Below are 23,683 nucleotides of genomic sequence, written 5' to 3'. Positions count from 1 at the left end.
TAGGTTGACACTAACTTTAGATTTAACTTTCATGTCTGTTTAATAGGAGCTCATAATAAGTCAGACATTCACACGCTTCATGTGCAAACGGGTTGCTGTGCACTGGTTTTACTGGTTTTACTGGACAGTTAAATACAGTTTGATGAGTTTCAGGCTTCAGATCAACTAACGAGGCTACAGTCATCCAGCAGAGGCACGAAGAAAAACAAAAATATCCAAAATCCCCCCAAACCCCACAGTCTGATGCAGATGTCACACTTCAGGCTCCGCCCCCTCCGTGACATCAAATCAGAGATCTGGGAAAACAAAAAAAGCCCAAAGGAAGGAAGAGATGAGAAGGCATCTGTCTGCCTGCCCACGGTGCATTCAGGTGACTCCTCAGTGATCAGGTGCTGTACATCAGGTTAAACAAATTCTGTCATTCATTTGATTACTAATCAAACATAACTGAATCGTCTTCTTTGATTCAAGCTTCTTCCTGGGCCAAAAACAAAAAATTAAATAAATATGAGACGCCAATTTTTTTATGGAAATTGTTTTTGACACAGCGAGAGCTGTTGTATTGATATCATTATGTTAAAGTCTTGGCATTGTGTTGGATATTTAATAAAAAAATCTGTTGGATGTTTAGGTAGATTCATCAATAAATCCATTTAGAAAAACTCCCGTCCTTCCCAGACACCACAGCAGGAAACAGATTTGAGTTGTGCAGGTGCGACATGATGACAAGCGCCTGAAGGTGTCTCGTTTTGTCACTAATGTTAAGTCATCCCAGTCACAGGCCACGCCCCCTGGGAGGCGGAGCCTGAAGCGTGACACAGCATATTGCACAACCGATTAGCTCGCTCCGCTGCTGACGTCTCTGAAGTGTCCACAGACAGTCTGAGGACTATTGATAAGGCATCCGTTCCAACAGGAAGTCCTGATCCACCAGATTGATCAGTCCGACCGCCATGCCACGACACTCTAAAACAACTTCCTGTTCTCAAAGAGTCTTTTTCTTCAAAATAAAAGCAGATGGAAATCAACACAGTTCACAGTTTGTGCTTCAGTCTGTCAGAATCAGGGTCGATCAGCACATGTTCACTTCCTGCAGATTTTCAAACCACTTTCAGTGTTTAAAGTAAGATGCTAAAGTGTTCAGCTTAGTTTAAAGGATCAGTCTGGTGATTTTCCCCAACATTAGCCCTCCTCTCAGCACCGTCTGACTTCCTGTCTGCATCTCTCAGCTCCAACCCCACAGGCCAAAGACTCACGACGGCTTCAGTGACGTCCTCCAACTGCTGCTCATTGCAGTTTTTATTAAACAAACAGGAGGAAACAGGGCATTAGGCAGGGACTATTTTCAGTGGCGGATGAACCCCCATTTGGTGCTGTAGTGAGTGTGTCAGCAGCACAGTGTGTGTTCGTGGTGACGAACACACACACTGGAAGTGGCTTGCTGATGTGATTTAATGGAGGCTTATTGCACAGAGGAGGTTGATGCATGAGGCTGATCGTCAGGTTACATACAGAAGGTCAGCCGAGTCGCAGCCTCAGGTGATGCTGGACTGATCTGCTGCTGTCAGAAGGACCTGCAGAGATCTGAAGACTGTGATGGATTAGACTCTGCAGGTTCACTTCACATCATCTGACTTACATGTGCTGCATCTCGTCATGTGAACGAGGAGTTTTATTATTTCTGTTTATTTTTAGAAGTAAAGACGTAGCTGGTTATGTTACAAGCAAAAATACCAAATATGACAAAGGACTTCAAACTTTCCTCATGTGACAGCAGGTTAATAATTTTTCAGCACTGGATAAAACAAACTATTTGAAGTCAAACCTGAAACACACGGTTTCTGACATTTCAGACCAAACAGATAAAAATAATATGAAGTGACGAGGAGACACGACGACGTAACTGCGAGGCCTGCGAGAATCTAATCAGTAAGTATTGTGACCATTGAACGATGGTCGTTTTGTGGTTTGGTTTCTATCACAGTAAACTGAATCTCGTTGGGGTTTGGACATTTGGACGCCTGAAGACATCATGCCGAGTCTCCTGAACTGAACTGGTTTCGAACCTGCTCTGAGGAGTCGAATTTGAAGACTTTTTAGGGGCCTGAGGAAGTGACAGTCACTTTGAGGCAGAACCATTTCCTGTTCTGTTCAAAAATCTTAAGACCCCTCAGCATCATCTCGTGACCACTTGTGGGGTCCAGAGCCTCGGGTTGGGAACTAACCAATGAATCAGGGAAGTAATTAAAATAAAAATGTAGAAAGGTGAATCAAGTCCTCCCTGATCAGCCCGATCGCTAAACAGTGACCGATGGATCAGCCTGGTCAGCTGACAGACTGAGGCACCGTGTTAGACAGGTGAGATGAGGTCAGCCACACCACACCTGGACTAGAGGGAGGGGCCCTGTGAGGAGCTCTGCGGCTGCTGTGGTGCTCTGCAGTCCCAGTCTGTACCTGGAATCTGTGGGGGGGGGCAGTCTGTCTGTGGGGGTGTGGCCTCGGAGGGCCTCGCCTCCGCCAGTCGCAGCTCTCTGATTGGAGGGCTGGGTGCAGGATCGCTTGCTCCTGCTGTTGTTTTAATCTCCAGTGAAGCGCCATTTGGATCTTCTTCACTTCCTCTTCCTCCTCCCATCCAGAGCTCAGCTACCACATTGACCTCTGATGAGACCTGACCTCCTGACCCTCCTTGCCCACCGACGTCGTGGATGGGGTCAGTGGAGGGAGGCGGCGGGTTGGAGGTGGACAGAGCTTCGGTGATGATGGCGGCTGTCTGTGCGACCCAGTTCAGCTCCGATCTCACCTCCCCTCCACCTCCTGCTGCTGCTGCTGCTGCTGGAGAGTTGGAGGGGGGCTGGGGGTCAGCCTGAGGGCCAGACTGGGTGACGTTGGGTCCTAGTTGGGTAGTGTTGGCAGGTCCAGGTCCAGGTCCTGGAGGAGGAGGGGCGGTAGCAGCAGCAGCAGCAGCAGCACTGTGGTTGTTGTTGAGGTTGTCCTGCAGGGCCGTCTGGTTGGCCTGACCCGCCTGCTGGTTCTGCAGCAGCATCTCCTGGATCCTGATCTGCTGCAGGATGGCAGGAAGCTCATAGTGGTGGAAGAAGTAGATCATGGAGTGCTGAAGAAGAAGAGCAGAACGTTAGTGAGTTTAGTCTAAAAGCAGTTAAACCACAGCATGACACCACTGATGTGACCCCGATTAAACGACTTCCTGGACTGAAATCTGAAAAACCCACTTTTACTTTTTTGTCGCTTCCCTTTCGTGATCTGATAATCTGATTGTACTTTGCATGATGCAAATGCAGCTCAGTCAGACTCCTCAACTTTCCTGAATTCATTAAAAACCAGCATCAATGATCCAGGATCAGCTGTAAGTGAAGATCCTTCCACATCTTCTAAATGCATTTTCATGAAAATCCACAGTGAAAGCACACGAAAACAGTTTAAATTCTTCCTTTTCTCAAACAGAAGCGGTCAAACAACAACTGAGACAAAAAGATGAGTTTTTAAATTGAAGCGACTTCATGTGGACGCTCTTTGACCGGATTTGGGTTTGCCAGACTTTTTCGAACAACAGATGTTGGTACAGAAAAGACCTTGAAGACAGAAGTGTTTGGATTGTGACACACTGTGACACAGATGGTGAACCAGTGAACTGAAGACAGATTTTATTGATATTCTTCTCAGACGCAGGCTGAGGCCGTCGTCGGACTTCAGCTCGTAGTTCACAGTGTCTTGTGCACATGTACACTTCTAGAGATAAACGAGGCCCTGACCTTTGAACAACTCATTAACTAACGCAGACTAACACGTTGTTGACTGGCTAAAATGATCTCATCAATTTTAATTCAGATATAATCACGATACCAAAAAAAGTTGGTAAAATGTAAATAAAACCAGAAAGCAATCAATTACAGACATCCATTTTCTGATCATCTCTCCAGAAGCGGTGAACCACAGCTTTCTAAACCGCTGAGCCCTTCTATGTCTCCCCTCACAGCCAACCGCGATGCTCCCACCTGTTACCAAAGACCCGACCCCGTTTACCTGTGGTATCTGTGTGCTTTCTGAGCAGTATACAGGTTTCCAGGGCTGTTGCTGCCCCTCAATGCACTCGAGAAATCAAAGAACGTGATTCTCACAGTGCTTGCCGGCTTGTACACCCACCTGGACAAGCCGGCAAGCACTGTGAGAATCACGTTCTTTGATTTCTCGAGTGCATTTGACACCATCAGGCCGGCTCTGCTGGCTGAGAAGCTGACAGCGATGCTGGTGGACGCCCCACTGGTGTCCTGGATCGCAGACTATCTGACGGGCAGACCGCAGTATGTACGCCTGAAGTGCTGCCTGTCAGATGAAGTGATCAGCAACACCGGGGCTCCACAGGGGACTGTCCTCTCTCCCTTCCTCTTCACGATCTACACCACAGACTTTACGCACTGCACAGAGTCCTGCCATCTTCAGAAATTTTCTGATGACTCTGCAGTGGTTGGGTGTATCACTGGGGGGGATGAGAGAGAGTACAGGACGGTAGTGGACAACTTTGTCACATGGAGCGGGAAAAACCACCTACCGCTCAATGTGACAAAGACCAAGGAACTGGTGGTGGACCTGAGGAGGACTAAGGCTCCAGTGACCCCTATCAACATCAAAGGGGCCACTGTGTACTTAGACCACAAACTAGACTGGTGCAAGAACGTGGACACGGTCTACAGAAAGGGCCAGAGCCGCCTCTACTTTCTGAGGCGGCTGAGGTCCTTCAACATCTGCAGGACGATGCTGAGGATGTTCTATGAGTCGGTGGTGTCCAGTGCCATCACATATGCTGCTGCCTGCTGGGGCAGCTGCCTGAGGGTGAGGGACACTAACAGACTCAACAGAATCATTAAGAAGGCCACCATGTTGTGGGAGAGGAACTGGACTCTCTGACAGTGGTGTCTGAGAGGAGGATGTTGTCCAAAATAAGAACTATACTGGACTTTCCCTCTCACCCTCTCCACAATGTGCTGATCAGCTACAGGAGCTCGTTCAGCCACAGACTCTGACTCCCATGATGCACCACAGAGCGACACAGGAAATCATTCCTGCCTGTCGCCATCAAACTGCTAAACTCAGCACTGTGACGGACACACTCACTCACTTTATATATACAATGTATATATTGGTTTTTTACACATGTACATACCTGTATTTTTAAATTTTCTTAAAAAAATTGAACACATTGTAAATACCTGTACTTTGAGATTTTAGTTTTTGTTTATCCTATTTTTATACCCCTCACTTTTCACCTTTCTTGGTCGGGAATACTGCATGTGCAATGTCTGTAAGAATAAGAATTTCCCTTCAGGGATAAATAAAGGAATTCTGATTCTGATTCTGGTAGGTTGTGATTTGGTTCTTTGAGATTTGATTTGTTTATCTGATGAAGTTATCTGGACTTCCAGTGCTCTTATTTTAAAATGAAAGCACAGTGTCACTCGCTCAGTGAGAAGATGATGGAGTAGGTGGTGGTTCTGACCTGGATGAAGAGCCAGGAGGTGACCAGGGCCAGACTGCTGTACTGACCATTGAAGCGGTAGTGATACGCGTAGAAGGCAAAGTGGTACAGATAGAAGAACCTGAGAAAACACAGACAGATTCATGTTCAAAAGACACAAACTAGCTGCTGCATACATCACTTTTATCTCTGTTTACCTCTTTGAGGTGATGGCTTTAAGGACGAGAAAGCTCCTAAACCAGACCTTAAAAGAGTCTTCATTTCTCATTAGGTTAAAGATTAAGGGGTTTGTTAAATGCTTTGTGGTGCCCGTGGGTGTGGTTTTTAATAGAGTGAGCCAGTGTTGATGGTCATGTGACGCACCTCAGCCAATGACGTTTGCTGGTGTTGGTGTGGCAGCAGATGGCGTCGTATTGATCAGCTAACCAGACGATGAGGATGATGTAGAAGGCCGTCGTCGTGTCGTTGAAGAATTCTGACATGATAGCCTCCATGCCTGACAAACAGGAAGTGACATCAGCAGGTTACATTTGGATATAACTCTTTACTCATAAGGCTCCAAACAACTCGTCTGGACTTGAGACTTGAAGTGTCCAAGTCTGGACTTAGACTGTCTGGGTCTGACACTTGTCCGGTCTTGAGTGACCTGGGTTTTGTAGGGTCTCTCTAAAAATCAGTTTAAAGAGTTTGGTCTAGACCTGCTCTAATTGGAAAATGTCATGAGACTTCTTGTGCTGAATCTCGACTGGTGGTTTGTTGGTTCTGACTGTCTTGACTTTGGGCTACTCAGTTTAGACATGGGACTGTTTGACTTGGAACATGAAAGTCTTGAAAATGAAAAGTTAACACTCAATTCGAGCCTGGTCTGGTCTTGTGTTGACTTTAGGACTTGTCAGTCTTGACTCCTGACTCAACTCTCTTAACGCTGGACCAATCAGAGATGTTTCAGAAGGCATCACTTGCCACCTCTCTGAATCCTAAGCCTGATTTAACTGGATTAACTGGATGTCCTGGATTTAAAGAGAATCCTGACCTGGATCAGTTTCAGATCCAGACTGTGTGAACAGTTTGAAGCAGATTCCAGAATGTACACTTACCAACGAGGGCCAGGATGACGGTGAGCAGAGGGGCTGCTGGGAAGGCAATTGTCATGTTCATCTCCAGCATCTGAAGAAGATCCACTGAGGGGGACAGACCAAGACCAGATCAACACACAGCTCTACGGCTGGAGAGCTCATCTAAATATAAACTTGTCTGTTCAGAGCCAAAGTCACTGACAGAAACAAACTGAGTGATCAGGAGCAGAGCCACCTTCAGATGATGTACTCTGTTCATGTACCAGAAGATGTTTTCACATCCTTTAAACGTGTATTAAACAGTAAACTGACTTAGACTGACTAAAGCAGGTGGGCTGACCAGACTAAACTGGACTGGTGTAGAGGACATGAAAACGGTCTGGAAACTGACCGATGAAGACGAAGATCTGGTGGTGAGAGTATCTGAGCAGCATGGAGACCGACAGAGTCTGAAAAACATAAAACAACAAGCAGACACTGAACACATCACCTTTCACCCTTCAAAGTCATCTGATTCGACTTTAATCTTATTTTTCTCCCTTTGAAGTTCCTCTGCTCTTTCTTCTGAAACATTAACTCTTACTGTCACACTAACTCAGACATGTCAGATCTTTCTATAAAAGTCTAAACTTTTAAGTTTCATGCCTCAAAAAGATTAATGTCATCCATCATGGCTTCAGTTCCTGCAAAACGTGTCGACTGGAACGTAATTACTTACGAATATGACCATGATGACGAAGGCAGCCAGGTAGGAGGTTCTGGCCATCCACATGCTGACGAAGCGATAATGTTCTCCAGACACCACGTTTCTGAGGAACCCTGCAGAGAACCGCACTGACATCAACAACTTGCCAATGACTCATGGCTCAGAATACCAACACTGACGGCTAACTGCAGTAATACGCTCCATTCAGTGCCAGGTTAAGGAGCAAAGTATAAGTTATTCTGCAGCTACAGCAGCTCGCCGTGGAGCTAGTGGGCCCATAGCTCACTGAATTGTGCCTGCAGCCTCCCAGCGAACAGAGCTGGACACCAGACCAGGACCACACTGGGAAGCAGTCCAAGAGGCGGACATCCACATCAGCAGCGGGAGAAAACAGCTTAAAGAGCAGGAATATTTTCACATTTTACTCTGTGAACAGATTTAATTTGACCAAACCAGAGGTGAAATAAAACTCACCAAAAGCAAGATGGTTTTAGTGAGTTTTATTTTGTTTATGTCTCGTCTATAAAGTGTGATTTACAAAGAGTTACAGAGGCAGTTCAGCTGGTCTGAGTTCAGAAGGTGTGCGGCTGGATTTTTCTGTTTAGAAAGGAAAACAGGTGTAAGAAAATTTCCTTTCTGGACAATCTGTGAGTTTGTTTGTTTCCTTATTAGACCAAATGCCAAAAGAGCTTGTGAAACTCACTGCTCGTATACATCGGTCAGCTGAAACCTCGGGTTGGACGGGACTTCGTATGTCTAGAAGTACAAAGTTTGCCAAAAACAGACATAATGTTTACTTTTACTTCATACTTAATGTAGTTAATCTGTAACTTTAGTTATGTAGTGTTATAGTGACCAAGTAATGACCTGGTGAACTGACTGCTATAGCCCCGTTATAAATAATATCCTGGGTAAAGCAGAGGGCAGGAAGAGATCTTCATCTCACAAGAGATAAACCTGAATTGGGGTGCTAACAGTTAATGCATCCTGTCTGTTTGTCCTTCAACCTGTGAAGGAATGTCTTTGAAGCTCCAAACAAAGAACCAGAGACACATCAGAAAGTATAAAATGAGATGAAGTCTTCAACCAGGGGGGCCACAGCTCTGAACTGCTTACTGCCATGTGGGTCTGTGTGTTGCCTCCTCTCTATAGAGATTAAAACATTTTGGTGCAGGCTATCTTCTGGATTTGTTGTGTTTTCCTTTGCTTAACTCACTACATGCAGAAATGAAATTGCCGTAACAATTCCTTTGAAGATAATTTTGGTGTTACTTTCCCGTAATATTGATTATAATGAGAACAATATTTGTGTAATACTGTACACCACGAAAATCTCACGTTGCTGTAACCTTAAGTCTGTGCAGGGGATCAGAGGAGCTCGGGTTCTCTACCTTTGTTCTCCTCATTCTCAGCGAGCGCCTTCACACTGGACATCAGGATGTCGTCATAGCCCAGAAACTCATCCAGCAGGAAGCGACTGAAGCCATCACCAAAACACTCGTCCTTCGTGGGATCTGAACACACACACACACAGTTAAGGTCCTGTGACTGTGACGCGGTCAAGTGCTGAAGTCATGTGCCTGTGAGACAAACAGGTGCGTTAGTGTCTCACCCAGAGTGACCACCATGACAGGGATGTTGAGCCTCTGCCTGGTGCTCTGAGACAGACGCAGGAAGCCATATTCCAGGGAATACTCCACGATGTACTCCTCCTGAGGCCACACTGACAACAACAACAACAACAACAGACTTTATTCTACAGACAGACAGTCAACAGACAGTCATCAACCAACAACACATGACAGATACACATCAACAAGAAATAACACGCAGAAGTCAACACACATCTATAGACATCAAACAACCGACACCAACAGACAGCAGTCAGTACAGACAGAACTGATGCTGGTCACTTTATAACATTTTTCAGAGAAAGAAGTTAACACAGAGCTGAAACAGCGCAAGCAGCACGTTAGCATGTTAGCAGCGTCGGCCTGCAAAACACAGGTGTGTTCAGGTGCTCCACTGAGTATAGGTCACATGTGCTTTGGCAGCATTCAAGTCGCTGCAGTAACAAGTAAAACACAGAGGAAAACAGGCATAAACACACACCTGAGGTTGTTTTTTATTTAGTACAAGTGAAACAAGAGGACTGATTCAAATCAAAATTTGTCCTTTCTGTCAGACATTCAGGAGACAGTAAAGAACCACGAGTGCTGCAGCATCACTACTGGGTTTAAACGTGGAATACTACTCAAGTATTATTAATGAGTTCAAATGCTACATGACCACACCTACACGGATGAATTAAGTTGACTGAGTAAGTAAAGAGTGAGGTGTGAGGTGTGTGTTGAAAATCAACACGACCGTTACAAAATGTTAACTAACATTAGCACAGCAGCTACAGTGAGACTCAGAGCTTTAACAAAATCAATCTGAATGCCAGCTCATGCTCATTTACAGCTCATAAGCTGCGATGCCCGTCACTGTTGTGCTCTTAGTTCATCATGTTCTACAACTGAAACTAAAAGACTGATTTGATGCACTTACTGGGTTCTAAAATCAAATTTATCATCATAACTGGCTTAATTATTTTTTTATTGCTGGGTTGGTCAAAAAGTACATTATGTTCATGTGTTTAAACCAGTAAGTTAGGCCACATGTTTGTATCTCCTCACTCTGGTTAAAGGCGACTCTGCTGCCACCAGCTGGCCTGAAGGAGAATCTCAGCTCTTAACAAAAAGGTGCAAAAAAGTGTAAAACTTAATCGGGTTAAACACATTTAACATTTCAGAAAGGCTTCAGGGCTGTTTGTTAATCTACTGATTATTTTCTAAGTCAAATGAAGAAACATGTTAAAATATTTTGAAGAAAAAAAAAACTGAATCTCAGTGACAACTTCAAATGTGTGGTTTTGAAGAACAACAGATTCAGTTTACTGTGATCAATAATAAATCTAATCATATTCAGTGTTTGATAAACTTTCTGTCCTGGAGGAGGAGGTGGGAGGAGGAGGAGGAGATGAGGAGGTGAGAGGATAATGAAAGGAAGGAAGAGAGAGGGAGGGGAAGGATGACGAGGAGGAGAAGGAAGAGGAGGGTTTACCTGCTCTGGTCATCATCTCCAGCTCAGACACTGAGTCCTGCAGTGGCTGCATACCTTTAGTGGTCTGGCTGAAGGACACATCCTGGCTATCGTTAACGCCTCCTGCTGCTGCACCTCCACCTCCAGCTCCTCCGACACCTCGTCCAATCAGAGCCGGCTTCAGGCGAGGCTCGATGTCCAGCTCAAACTGCAGCAGAAACAGACATGCGGAGGACACCGAGAAGTTCCAGGAACTACTGAACCACATGAAGTAAGTGAAGAACTACAAGAACCCGTTTTCATTTCCACCATATTACAGGAGCTGCTGACTCCTGCCAACTCCTGAGAGAACCAAACCTGTCACATCTCTGCTCACCTGCACCGAGCTGTTGTCAAACATCTCCACGGTCATCTCCTCCTCATCCTCCTCTTCTTCCTGCAGTGCTGCCAGGCTAAGCCCCGGCACTCCTGCTGCTCCTCCTCCTCCCCCCTCCTCAGCCTCCAGCTCCTCCTGGAGGCCCGTGGAGTCATAGTACTGCAGGAAGACGGAGGCTCGGCTGGAGTTCCTCTGGATCTCCACCCGCAGGATGCCGTCACGGGGCCAGCGTTCTCTCACCACTTCCAGGCAGTTGATGGGCGATCGGGAGAAGGCGATGTGGATGTAGGCGAGGATGAAGAGGACGAAGAGCGCCTGATCAGGAGCACAGAGGAACAGAGAGGAGTTAAGGAGAAACTTTCAATTACCTTTTTATCATTACAAAGTGGGTTATGTATGAGAACAGCATTCCCTCCATTTTGCCTGCAGTCAGAGCTCACTCGTCAGCTGTTACCACTTCCTGTTTCAAAACAGACGAGCCAAAACCAAAGAGCTCGTAGGATCTCACTGCTGCCGGTGCATTCTGGCTGTGACAGGTTGTCTGTCTGCACCACAGCCCCGTTTCTGTTTTCTCTGGTCACGTAGCACTGATGTCACAACTATCTGCATTCTTCTATAGCACAGAAGAGCCGGTGAAAACCTGTCAGGGTTTCACAAAGACGTGTTTATGAGAGATGATTAGCTATGAGTGGTCTTCAGTGGAGTTCTGTCACAACAAACACCACAGATTTTAAATTAGAACCCAAAACCACCATACCAAGCAGAAACTGATCAAATTTACGGTCGAGTCCTGAAAGTATTTATTTTTATTCTCCCATCAACTGCTGTAGTCTGGTTACAGATTAACTGCTTGACTCTTTCCAAACATTTTATGTTGTGGTTCATTGTTGCTTTTTTGTCCTTGTTTTGTGTTCTTATTTCTATTGGAGAACTGAGAGTAACTTGACAGCATAAACAAAGTCCTACTACTATGGTAGTTTTCATGGTGGCGAGGGCCGCCATTCCCACATGGGATTTGTTTCCTGTTGTACAGAAGACACGTCAGGCTGAAGTCGGTTTAAATGTTGAATGTTTACTGAGAAAAGCCTGGAGGTGTGACTGCTGTTAATCTGATGGAGCAACACAAACTGTGGCCATTTTAATCCTTATTCCTTCAGATTAGACACACCTGCTTAATTTATAGGAACATTCTGTCGTTGTTTTCCACACAGACTTAAATTGTCCAGATTAGCACTGAAATGAGGTGCATTTTCACTTTTTGTCACTCACACAGAGGAAATCTTCCTTGAAAAAATCAAAGCTAAAGCTGTACATGAGAGGAAGTGGCAGCAGTGAACGTGGAAGAGTGTTTTCAGATCTCTTACAGGATGTTGCATCGCATTTTGACTGATGAGTGTGAGCGACTCTTCTTCTCACGGTTTCATCATTTATTTGAGAGCACTGATGCTGTTTCACAGCAAACAGAATTTAAAAAGTTTAAGTGTCAGAGACCTGGTTTTGTTCCATCCTCTGAACGGCCCCATATCCGAAACGAAGAGAGCTACAGAAGTTGAGTGTTTTGCCTGTCGGATTTTGTTGTATTGTGCTTGTAAGGTGGGTAAGTGAGCTACACTGTTAAACTGTTTCTTCTTGTCTGTTTAAATTGTGTTTATTATCGACAAACAATTGAAAATCTGCAGAGGGTGTCTTATTTGGAAAAGTGATTGGGTTCTCGGTATCGTTCTTGCGTCTGACCTCCTGTCTGGCTCAATTCGCTCCGTGCAACTCGACGTGACTTCTGTCAAATACAGATTACACACATAACATTAGTGAAGCAAAGCAGAGAGCTGCTTCTGAAACGCACTGCGTCGCTCCTGGAGGAATCAGACACACGGTCCAGAATGGCCGAGACCAGCTCTGGTGGACAGAAAACTTTACCCTGCAGCTAAGCCAACAATCAAGTATATTTAACCAAACAAGCTGCTGGGTTTCCAGCACGTCAGGTAACTTCTTCCCAAGACATTTTCTCACCTTAAGCAGCACGAAGAACTCAAACACTCTCCTGCAGGACGGCGGGAAAAGTCGGGCGTATGTAACAGCCATCTTGAAGAAGAGGGCGTGGAAGAGGCGATCTCGGACGTTGATGAGAGGGTTCTGGTTCATGTTAGGGTTTCGGATCCTGTTGGGTCCCATGTTGTTGTTGTTGTTGTTCAGAGGAACATTGTTGTTGTTGGCCTGGTTCTCAGACATGATCTCTGTCTCTGGATTACTCAGCTCACACTGCACAAACTAACAGCTGATTCTAGGTCAGCATGGCTGAGTGAAGGTAAATGTCTGACCTCAGATCAGATGATGAAGGTTTCTACAATGAGCTGACTGCTGATGGGCTGGACTTCTTCACACAGCTGAAACTGTTGGACAGAAAGTTTACCAATGAGAGCTTTTCAAGAATTGACCTCAAACTGTAAATGAAACCTTGATTAATGAAGTCCCTTATTGTTGTGTCACGGTTTCTGCTGCTGTTGTGTCACCTAATTAAACCAGAAGAGTTCAACAACAGTCACCTGACAAAACCACGTCAGTCCACACAAACTGCGGTGGGATGTTTATATTCTTACTGTAGAGTTTGACCTTCTCTGGCCTCTGAATTAACAGTCTGATACTGAAAATCAGTCAGTAACTAAAAACACTCACAGTTCAGTCTAACCAGGTCAATGCTGTTTGTATTAAGGAGAGATTTATTTAGGTAGCAAGTTTAAAAGTGTGCAGTTAAAAGTAAGCATCAACATCTGATTTTTTTTTCAGAGCCGACGCTGATAATTAGTAATCAAAGAGAGCAATAGAGCAAAGAGAACACCAATACTGATAATCAGTTTATCGAAGCAAGAGGCAGCGAGTGGAAAAGGTCGAGAGCCTCTGGTGTACAGCTGTAGGTTAACTGGTCTGTTATCTTACAAGCTGTACCTGAAGCCAATGAGAAAAACTGACTGTCTCACACACTCACACACAGAAAAACTTCACCACTGAATGTAATAAACAGCCATATTTAGACAAGAACTCATTTGAAGTATTTACACAAGAAACTGAAAATCTTCTGAGTTTGGTACTAAACAACAAGCACACGTCACTCTGGGCAGAGGGAAACAGGCACATATCATAAAGAAATGACTGACTGATTAATTCAAAAAGTAAGCAGAAGATCAATCAGTAATGAAAATTACTGTGAACTGCAGCTTTAAATACATTCATGGCGTTAGAGCTCCATTTTCTTCTATGGATCAGCACGAACTCTACATTTATTACAAGGTATGGATGTGAATAAATTCCAACCCTTATTAGTCCTATGAGAGAATACTTTGATAATCAAGAAAAAAATTCTTTAAGCACGTGTAGCAAAAGTTCAGCCATTTAGCTGATCATTTCCTCAGAATCCTCTGCGACATCTGACCAACACTCCAAAAGCCTCAAACATTCAGTTTTCTGTCAGAAATATTTTGTTATGACTGAAAACAGCATCGGATTCACTGGTTTAAGAAGCTGGAAATATAGAATATTTAACATTTTTATTTGAAAAACAACTCAACATTATTGCTGCATAGGATTATTATGTCGACTCATAGCTCGACTGACTAATCGTTGCAGCTTTGATGTAAGCATGTACTGGTTTTATTTATCCTCTGTGACAGCAAAGTGAAGATTCTTCATACTAAACATTTGACGTATGTTTTTCTTTGGTTTGACGTGTATATGTATTACTGTACGTATTTATACCAGTGCATGCATTTGTATGGATGTATACGTTTGTAGCAGCAGAAGAGTAAATGTTGGCTGTCCTAGTTGTTTTGAGGCCTGTTGTCTCCTCTGGTTCAGCAGACAAACGTCCTCCAGGTGAGTTAACATTTCGTATCTCTTCTACCTACAGCTAATACTAGCTTTGGATTAGCATTTAGATGGCTTACCTGTTATTTACTCCGCAGTTGTGTCCATGTTAAGGTTTTCTCCACCGTGTTTTCATCAGAGCTCACAAACGCAACAGCTGCCTCCTTAGCACTGTTAGCAATTTCCTTTAGCGAACTAGGCGGAGATTACATAGTTAACGCCAAAGGAGCTAGCAGCTAATGCTACTTAAACAGTAGGAGAGCCTGGGTGCTAGCTAGCATTTAGCTTACACTGTGCGTGTTGCCATTTCAGTTTAATCCAGCAGACCCGGAGAGGGTCAAATACTCCGTTTGATCATGCAAGAGGTTCAAGATGAACTCTGAGTTTCAGTTCATCTGATACAACATGGGCTAACCGAAGCTAACAGGAGACTGACGGCTGCTGTTAACGGTACGGAACCAAAGCCTCAGTGGAAATACGGGTCCTACACAGCACAATGCCGTGTCCCCGAATTATGTCTGCCAGGTGCCTTCTGCTTTTTTAAAACGGTATCCTCAGATTCGTATTTCCGCCCTCCGCTTCATCCACCAGTCTCATCACTCTCTCATTACCAAGAATGAGCAAAAACTCAAAAAGAATGAGACCTCGGTTGATATATCACTCTCGAATATGTTGTCATTACTTCAAATAGTAAGGTCTGGTGGTCACTGGATGCGTCAAATTTAGTACAGACCAGAACTCTGTTCGGATTTTATATGTATATACTATATTTTCCTGTCAAAAATGGTTTATAGATAAAACAAAATATATTGTTGAGAATTTATTCCGAGCACTAAACGTACACCGCAACCGATGCACCTGGAAGACCTGATTAAGGAAAGAAATAAACGTTCGACTTAAATGTGTAGAGAAGGCTGTCCAAAGGTGCCATGTCGGATAAACGCAAACTATACACTTGCCACAGTGGCTGCACATATTACCACAAGGTGTAACAGAAGGTTTACAAAAGAAGTCAGAGACAGATTCATTGTCAGATCAAAGTTGAAACAGTTTTAGTAAATATTTTACGGGTAGGCATATACAGAGACAGCTCTGTAACCTTTAGGGTCCTAATAGTTGTTATACTGAATGAACGGTGAAAGGTTTGTTCGTACACTACCAAACATTCGTGGTTTCATGTAATGTTGAGCTTAAACTGACTTCAACGATTCATTTTATGTTATTCGTTTTAACGGTTGTAGTTCATCATTTGTCAAGAAAACGGACTATATTCTATCTGGGTCACTGGAGCTGAAAACAAAGCAAGGTAAGCTAACATTAGCGGCTAACTGACAATTCCACATTTTAACTATTACATCTTAACATTGTTACAAACGACTAGTAAACTTTCATTTCTTAACTGAAGTCTTCTCAGTGATGTCTGTCTCAGTTCGGCGGACACCTTCTGTATCGAGCTGCCTGTTTTAATCATGATGTTTAGATTGGAACTACAGCCCATCTCAAGATGTCCCCCTTTATAGTACAGATATTACAGTATTATTATGACCGGGTCATTAACGCGTTAACAGCGTTTTACTCATATTAAACTTTATATGTATTTAGGTTATTTAATGTTCAATGTTATAAAGGCATTATATAAGGTCTATAATTTATTAAGAACCCTCGTTCACTGGTGTCTGTGTGTTTTCAGCTGAGGGGTCCTCCTGGCCTCTGCTTTCTTCTTCTGTGGTTGAATCATGGAGTTAGCGTACGTGTGCGAGTGGGAGAAACGGCCAAAGAGTACTCACTGTCCCTCCATCCCTCTGGTCTGCTCCTGGTCCTGCAGAAACCTGGTGGCCTTCACCACAGACCTGAAGAATGAGGATGATGACAAAGGTCAACACCTGCAGCCCAAACACGTCCACCCCCCCCCCCCCACACACACACACACACACACACCTGCGGCCCTTTCCACTTAAATAACTGAACGACCTGAACGTATTCATTCAAAGGGAGAAAAGGTGAACTGAACTGTGTGTTTGTTTGTTTTAGATGTTAGTCATATGATCCACATCATCGACACTGAGCACCCCTGGGATGTCTACTCCATCAACTCTGGACACACAGAGGTCATTTCCTGTCTGGAGTGGGACCAATCAGGTGAGCTGAACTTTATTTTATATTATTTTTCCAGTTTCATCATGTTTTATTTTATTTCATTATTCTATTTAATTCTCTGTACTTTTACTGACTGAAATTTATTTACTTTTGGCTAATTTGTTTTAAATAGCTTTTCACATTTAAAGCATTTTGTAACATTGTTTTAAAAGCTGTTATAAGGATTATTATTCTCATTACCATTGTTATTATTTTACTTCACTAAAACCATTACACCTCTTAAATTCAATTAATAATGTAATGTTTAAGATAATCTCATCTAAAAGACTTTTCATTGTACCAAAAGTGCTTTGGGGTTCACCTGAACTGAAACTAACAAAACAGAAAACCAGACTTTTGTCTTAGAACAATTGCACACATTTGGATGCAGAACATGTCAGAGACACTGAAAACCTCTGAAGTCTGAGAACATCCACTCTGCTCCATGATTGCAGAAGGAAACTTTACAGGAGCTCATCTGTGCTTCAGTTTGTGTATTCATAAACATGTTTGTGTATGAAATAATGTGTTTGTTTGCGTGTTGAGGTTCGAGGCTGCTGTCTGCAGACGGTGACGGTCAGATTAAATGTTGGTCGATGTCAGATCACCTGGTGAACAGCTGGGAGAGCATCCTGTCCAGCTCTTTGGATGGAGATCCGATCGTAGCTTTGAGCTGGCTGCACAACGGGGTCAAGCTTGCCCTGCACGTTGAGATGGTAACACTGACTGATAAACGGACACATGGCAGATATGTTGAATGTAAAGCATGTTATACAACTGTGGAGAATAAAAGTGTATGTCATCTATTCACCTGTAAGCTCTCCGACAGTAAAAAGACAAATCACGTTTTCTTGTTTTTTCTTGGTTCAGTCGGGTTCCACTAACTTCGGTGAGAAGTTTTCTCGGGTGAAGTTCTCTCCGTCTCTGACTCTGTTCGGTGGGAAGCCGATGGAAGGCTGGTTGGCGGTGACGGTGAGCGGTTTGGTCACCGTGTCATTGTTGAAGCCGGGCGGCGCTCTGCTGACGGCCAGCGAGAGTCTCTGCCGGCTGCGAGGACGAGTGGCGTTAGCCGACATCGCCTTCACCGGAGGAGGGAACATCGTGGTGGCAGCGACAGACGGCAGCAGCTCGTCTCCGGTCCAGTTCTACAAGGTCAGAGCCTGAAGAACACCCGACTATCATGTCTTACCCTTATGGTTCCACCATCACGGTGAAGTTAACATGTTGTTTGTGTTCAGGTGGTGGTCAGTGTGGTGAGCGAGAAGTGTCGCATCGACACTGAACTGTTACCGTCCCTGTTCCTGCGCTGCACCACAGACCCCCTGAGGAGAGAAAAATACCCCGCAGTCACCCACCTCAAGTTCCTCACCAGGGAGAACTCTGAACAGGTAACCATTAGAACCAGGTCTGAGAACAGTAGCCCATGAAGAACAGGTCATCAGAGCGAGTTGGTCAAACAGAACCTCAGAACCTGACAGAACCTGTGTGTGTATGTGTGTTGCAGGTTCTGCTGTGTGCGTCCAATCAGAGTGGCAGCATCGTGGAGTGTTGGTCTCTGAGGAAGGAGGGACTTCCTGTCAATAACATCTTCCAGCACCGATCACCAGTGGGTAAGAAACATGAACTGCTTAAACTGCTTCAAACTGCTGAGGAGGAGGTGGTTGACTTGTCACTTCCTGTTTGTGTCCAGTCGGGGAAAAGCAGCCAACCATCCTGAAGTGGAGGATCCTGACGACCACCAGCGATCTGGAGCGAGTGTCGGCTGTAGCTCTGCCCAAACTGCCCATCTCCATCTCCAACACCGACCTGAAGGTGGCGTCAGACACCAAGTTCTGCCCTGGACTCGGTGAGGAGATATTTGTCTGTCTTACCCGCTGGACCTGGACCAGTCTTTATTTTGTTATCAGCCATACACATTTCTTCTCTGGGAAACATTTTTTGTTGGAGGAGGTTGGGGCTATGAGCAGCCAAGAGGAGGACCTGCGGAGAACACGCAGAGCTCTGAACGTGCTTTTCTGGAGATAGATCCTGTCGTCTGTACTTTGATTGAGATGTGACTCCTTATATTTATAACATCAGTCAAAGACGAGGCACCATTTTCAAATTAACTGCACCGCATAGATTTTCAGTCATATATCATATATTTAATGGCTTTATTAGTGGTTAATAAATTAAGTTAATGGTTTACAGATCAGTTAAAAAAGAACCGTCACTAAGAAAAGGTTTTGGGATGTCAGGTTGTGAAAACTCCCTTTATAAAGAGTTTCTAAACACCTTTGGTCCTGGAACACATTTAAAGCTGCCTCGCCTGCAGCCTCTCCGCCTGAGTACCGATTCTCTTGTGTGTTCAGGCCTGGCTCTGGCGTTCCACGATGGCAGTATTCAGATCCTCCACCGTCTCTCCCTCCACACGATGGGGGTCTTTTACGGCTCCTCGTCCACCTCCTCAGGTCAGAGACCCGGAGACGAGTCTGCCATCAAACGTCAAAGAACCGCAGGCCCCGCCCTGCACTTCAAGGCCCTGCAGTTCTCCTGGACCTCACTGGCTCTGGCCGGAGTCGACAACCACGGCAAGGTGAGGGATCAGCATAATAGGCAGGAGTTTATGTAAAAGAAACTGAAGAAAGAAAGACTCATATAAATAATCCCTCTCAGCTGCCACTTATGACATGCTAGAAGTGTGCGTTGTCCACCATTCTGGAGAAGGATAGTTGACTGTTGAGTCTCATTCCCAGGATGCACAGCATGGATTAAGCCTCTGCAGAAAAGATCTAATCTGAGCTCGCTTGCTGCATCCCCTTTAGCTCCACATGCTGCGGGTGTCTCCGTCTATGGGTCAGGTGCTGGAGATGAACACGACTCTGCGCCACCTGCTGTTCCTGCTGGAGTACTGCATGGTGACGGGCTACGACTGGTGGGACGTCCTGCTGCATGTGCAGCCCACCATGGTCCACAACCTGGTGGAGAAGCTGCACGAGGAGTACATGAGGCAGAACCAGGCACTGCAGCAGGTCAGCAAGGCATGATGGGAGAAGGCAAGGAGGCAGGAGATCAGAAGATCAGATCAGACACACTTTAACTAACTGTGGTGCTTCAACTTTAATCTCACACTGAACTGTTCAGCTACTTCCAGTGTGTATAGGCAACATTTATTATCCAGGAATTACACAGTACCACTGACTATTCAGGGTCCACTCAGACACGACGCCTCCACCTGACGTTAATAACGTTACATGTAACTGCTCTTCAGCATTTCACATCTAACAGCTTTAGACATTTCAGCTGTTTACAGTGTTCACAGCTGCAGTTTTTTCAGGTTCTGGCGACGCGTATTGTGGCGGTGAAGGCGTCTCTCTGTAAACTCTCCACGGCGACGGCGGCTCGAGCCTGCGATTTTCACGCCAAACTGCTGCTGATTGCTATCAGCTCCACCTTAAAGTCTTTGCTGAGGCCGCACGTCCTCAACACACCCGACAAGAGTCCAGGTGACAGACTGACCGAGATCTGTGCCAAGAACACCGACACAGGTGAGATATCCCGAGGCGCAGGTGAGATACCTGAAGAACAGGTCCAAGAGAGGAGGTGACAGCTGATAACTGTGTGTTTGCTCAGATATTGACAAAGTGATGATCAACCTGAAGACGGAGGAGTTTGTCCTGGACGGCCCCCCGCTTCAGTCCCTCCAGCAGCTCATCCAGTGGGTTGGAGACTTTGTCCTCTACCTGCTAGCCAACCTGCCCAACCAGGTGAGCGAAGGAAACAAAGCTAATGAGTTCCAGGTAATGAAAACGAATAGGTGTTCCTCCATGTGAATGATAAAACAGAACAGCCACAAAAACACCTCATAAGAAGGGAAAACAGGTGCGACAGCAGAACCTGACGTCAGACAAGTCAGTAAGACCGCAACAAACCAAGCAGGCCTGACGTGGTGTTCTCCCCTCCTGCAGGGCTCTATGGTCCGGCCGGGGTTCGGCTTCATGAGAGACGGGGCGTCTCTGGGGATGCTGAGGGAGATGTTGGTGATGATCAGGATCTGGGGTCTACTGAAGCCTGGCTGCCTGCCCACCTTCACCGCCATGTCAGACAACCAGGACAGCATGCAGCTGCTGTTCAGACTGCTCACCAAGCTGTGGCTCTGCTGTAAGAAATGTTTTATTGTTATGGAACTGATCTGCTCTGAGTGGACTGAACCGTGTGGAGTTTCTCCTGAGCTCCTGAGCTTTACAAAGATCTACCCCGCTGTGACTGGCGATACCGACAGGAACATGTCTGTCTGTGCTGATCTAAAACTGCAGTGCTGTGGGGATGTAAAGGCTGGTGTCACTCTAATTGTTCTATTGCAGATGTTCTCTGATTAACTGACTCACTGTTTCTCAGCTCGGGACGATGGCCCCCCTCAGGAACCTGATGAGAGCCTTATAGATGAGTGCTGCCTGCTGCCCAGCCAGCTGCTTGTTCCCAGTATGGACTGGCTCCCGGTTAATGACGGCATCATCGTCAAGCTGCAGGGGAAACACCCCCTCAGGCTGCAGTTTGGAAAAACTTTGTCTCTGCCTGGAGTGGGCGCCACCACCCCGCTGGAAGTATTCACCAGGTAGTACACACCTGGACTCACCGATGAACCTTTTCCATCCACTAGGCTCTGGGTCTTGAACTGGTTCAGGTCAGAATTCCTTGAACCTTGTTACCGTCTAACTAACCAGTCTGCGTTTCCACCCGTTCTGAGTGGGACCACTGAAATCAAGGATGCGTCATCAGGGAGGCTGTAACCCCAAGTAAACAGTAGCGAAAGATGGCGGATCACACTGATGACCTGCGAGCTTTTTGTTCAGTAGTAAACGTTAGAACGCTGATAGAAACGTTCACTGAACACCAGCCTGATTGACCTGAATGAAGCACATTTTGACTCAGCAGCAGATCATCTGACAAGAATTAAAAAGGGAGCACATTTATAGCTCCCATAATCATAAGATCATGTCGAACCTCCGTCTGCAATATGTTTGGTGTGAGAACTGCAGAACAGCTGCAGTGTAGCAGATCACATCAGTCCTCTGAATTTGGTTTCCGTGATTTGCATGATGACTTTGGTTGGATGATGCGTTCAGACGTTCTGTTCTTCATGTGTTCAAGGCCCGAGCTACAGGAGTTGGTAAATTGATTGAAAGTTACATGAATTATCAAAAACATACTTGCATACAAATTTTTGAATACCAAAAAAGTAAAGCAGGCTGTTACTCTCCACATGGTGGCGCTCTCACTTTTGTGTAAGAATCGCAGGTGTTCAGGAGGAACACGATGTGCCGCATATCATTCGTGTAGCGTCCGCAGTCGCTGAGATTCTCGTGATTCTCCTCATTGACTTCCACTGTCATTTTTCTCAGACTGAATTTCAATATTTTCAAAGCTGTTACAGATATGATTATGTAAAAAGAAATAATCACTTTCCTCTGAAGAAGCTGCACATTTGACAGTTTGAACAAAATGTACAGGTGAACTGCAGTCTGACGTGTGTGTGTGTGTGTGTCTGTGTGTGTGTGTGTGTGTGTGTGTGTGTGCGTGCGCGTGCGCACAGGAGTCCCAGCTCTCAGAGGATGGATAACCTGCGTTGTCTTCATATGGGGGTTTGTCCCACTGAGGAGAGCAAGGCCTGCACCAGGTGAGTCCACAGGAAGTGATGTCACAGCAGAGTCTGCTGGCGTGTTGATGAGACTGAAGCCTCACACACATCAGCAGCACATCATGTGTAATGACCAGTTATTCTCCCCCAGCGCCAGCGTTGTTCAGAAGCTTCATATGGATAATAGCAACAGATCAACCAAATCAAACCATTTCAAAAAGCTATTGGGGATTAAATAAATAATCAAGAGACAAATCTGCTAAAGGCTTGATTATTAAAATATGTTATCAGTGTACTGAGGAACATGTAGAACCTTCAAAGGAACCTTTAAATGTTCTGTGTGTTCAGGTGCGGCTGCATGACGATGCTTCGTTCTCCCAACAAGACAAACGCCATGAAGCAGTGGGAGCAGCGCTGGATCAAAAACTGTCTGTGTGGAGGTCTGTGGAGGAGGATCCCTCCGACACTGACCTGAACACCTGAACGCATCACACTCACCTTCATGGTGTCTGCCAGCCAGTCGGTTTTGTCCTTTTGTAAATAAAGTTTGTTTTGTATGTCATTTTGTAATTAAACTTTCAAAATAAAAGCTCTGCTGCTGTGACCTGTGCTTGGTATTTATGGCATTACAGCTCACGACTTGATTATTTCTGTACTAAAACAGATAAGACAAAATCACTTCCTGTTCTCAGGCCTGCTGTGCAGGATCAGGCGCTCACATCGTCCTGTAGGTCCCAGCTAGTCTCAGTTCTTTTTTGAGACCATCTCTCTGTCTGAGTCTATTCTGAGACTCCCTCTCTCTCTCTCGAGACATTCCCTGAACTGGTTTTTGACTTCAGAAGCAGCTACCTGTCTCCTGGACTCTCCTATGGACAGACAGTTTAAGGGTGTGCTGTCACAAGCTTTAAGGCTGCTGAGGTGAAGCCTCTGCCTAACAAAGCCCACCTTAACTACAGGTCAGTCTCTGGCCTTCCATTCTGTTTAAAACTATCAGAGGACAGCTTTTGAACCTTTTCAATCTGTCTGTCCTTCTGCTGGATCTGCACTTACTTAATGGTTAAGGACATTTCACCCACCATTAGTTTAATTTCCATCTCTGCTCCTGATTACAGGACCTCAGTGCTCTTATTGATTATTACCAGAACCTTATTACCAGTTTGTCATCTGCTTTTTGAAGGACGCCTTATGCTTCCCAGAATAATAATGCACCCATAATTTGTGAAGTGAAACATGGGGGACCTCAGGGCTTTGTTGTTCTGCACCTGGCACTTCCTGTCTGTCCGTCCTGAAGGAGGGTCCCTCCTCTGTTGCTCTGCCTGATGTTCGCTCTGTGTTTTCA

At 45.2% G+C, this 23,683-nt stretch overlaps 2 protein-coding genes across 5 annotated transcripts; one reads left to right on the top strand and one right to left on the bottom strand.

Annotated features, from left to right (window-relative positions):
- Window positions 1–76: 76 nt before the first annotated feature.
- tmem259 (transmembrane protein 259) lies at window positions 77–14,810 on the bottom strand. 2 transcript variants are annotated; one of them, XM_046391015.1, is made up of 12 exons: window positions 14,672–14,810; window positions 12,744–13,123; window positions 10,734–11,048; window positions 10,379–10,565; window positions 8,886–8,996; window positions 8,665–8,787; window positions 7,286–7,386; window positions 6,959–7,016; window positions 6,589–6,672; window positions 5,855–5,987; window positions 5,513–5,612; window positions 77–3,112 (listed from the first exon to the last, which is right to left on the bottom strand). In XM_046391015.1, exons 2-12 carry the CDS (start codon window positions 12,960–12,962, stop codon window positions 2,390–2,392), a joined length of 2,154 nt encoding a protein of 717 aa, XP_046246971.1. In that variant the 5' UTR covers window positions 12,963–13,123; window positions 14,672–14,810; the 3' UTR covers window positions 77–2,389. The 2 variants fall into 2 exon arrangements, with proteins under 2 accessions (XP_046246971.1, XP_046246972.1); XM_046391016.1 differs by having other exon boundaries at window positions 10,433–10,565.
- med16 (mediator complex subunit 16) lies at window positions 14,458–22,948 on the top strand. Of its 3 annotated transcripts, none has more exons than XM_046391013.1 (16): window positions 14,458–14,600; window positions 16,282–16,466; window positions 16,623–16,730; window positions 17,274–17,443; window positions 17,598–17,879; window positions 17,966–18,115; window positions 18,232–18,337; window positions 18,418–18,573; window positions 19,079–19,302; window positions 19,532–19,738; window positions 20,044–20,254; window positions 20,340–20,473; window positions 20,675–20,867; window positions 21,105–21,321; window positions 22,300–22,383; window positions 22,693–22,948. In XM_046391013.1, exons 2-16 carry the CDS (start codon window positions 16,328–16,330, stop codon window positions 22,817–22,819), a joined length of 2,508 nt encoding a protein of 835 aa, XP_046246969.1. In that variant the 5' UTR covers window positions 14,458–14,600; window positions 16,282–16,327; the 3' UTR covers window positions 22,820–22,948. The 3 variants fall into 3 exon arrangements, with proteins under 3 accessions (XP_046246969.1, XP_046246968.1, XP_046246967.1); XM_046391012.1 differs by lacking the exon at window positions 14,458–14,600 and adding an exon at window positions 14,903–15,041; XM_046391011.1 differs by lacking the exon at window positions 14,458–14,600 and adding an exon at window positions 15,705–15,897.
- The last annotated feature ends 735 nt before the right edge of the window (window positions 22,949–23,683 follow it).

This window comes from Scatophagus argus, chromosome 6 (genome assembly GCF_020382885.2).
Source record: "Scatophagus argus isolate fScaArg1 chromosome 6, fScaArg1.pri, whole genome shotgun sequence".
NCBI classification, from domain to species: Eukaryota; Metazoa; Chordata; class Actinopteri; family Scatophagidae; genus Scatophagus; species Scatophagus argus.
Note: the sequence above shows the minus strand (reverse complement) of the source record. Positions and strands in the feature narration are given on the sequence as shown.

Bases quoted from the DNA above. Each gene is read 5' to 3' on its own strand.
- tmem259 (XM_046391015.1), bottom strand. From the start codon at position 12,962: ATGTCTGAGAACCAGGCCAACAACAACAATGTTCCTCTGAACAACAAC. The intron at 8,788-8,885 runs GTGAGACACTAA...GTGTGTGTTCAG, and splicing joins TGTCATGGTGGTCACTCTGG to ATCCCACGAAGGACGAGTGT. The intron at 3,113-5,512 runs GTCAGAACCACC...CTTCTTCTTCAG, and splicing joins CCTCCTGGCTCTTCATCCAG to CACTCCATGATCTACTTCTT.
- med16 (XM_046391013.1), top strand. From the start codon at position 16,328: ATGGAGTTAGCGTACGTGTGCGAGTGGGAGAAACGGCCAAAGAGTACT. The intron at 17,444-17,597 runs GTAACACTGACT...TTCTTGGTTCAG, and splicing joins TTGCCCTGCACGTTGAGATG to TCGGGTTCCACTAACTTCGG. The intron at 20,474-20,674 runs GTGAGCGAAGGA...CCCCTCCTGCAG, and splicing joins TAGCCAACCTGCCCAACCAG to GGCTCTATGGTCCGGCCGGG.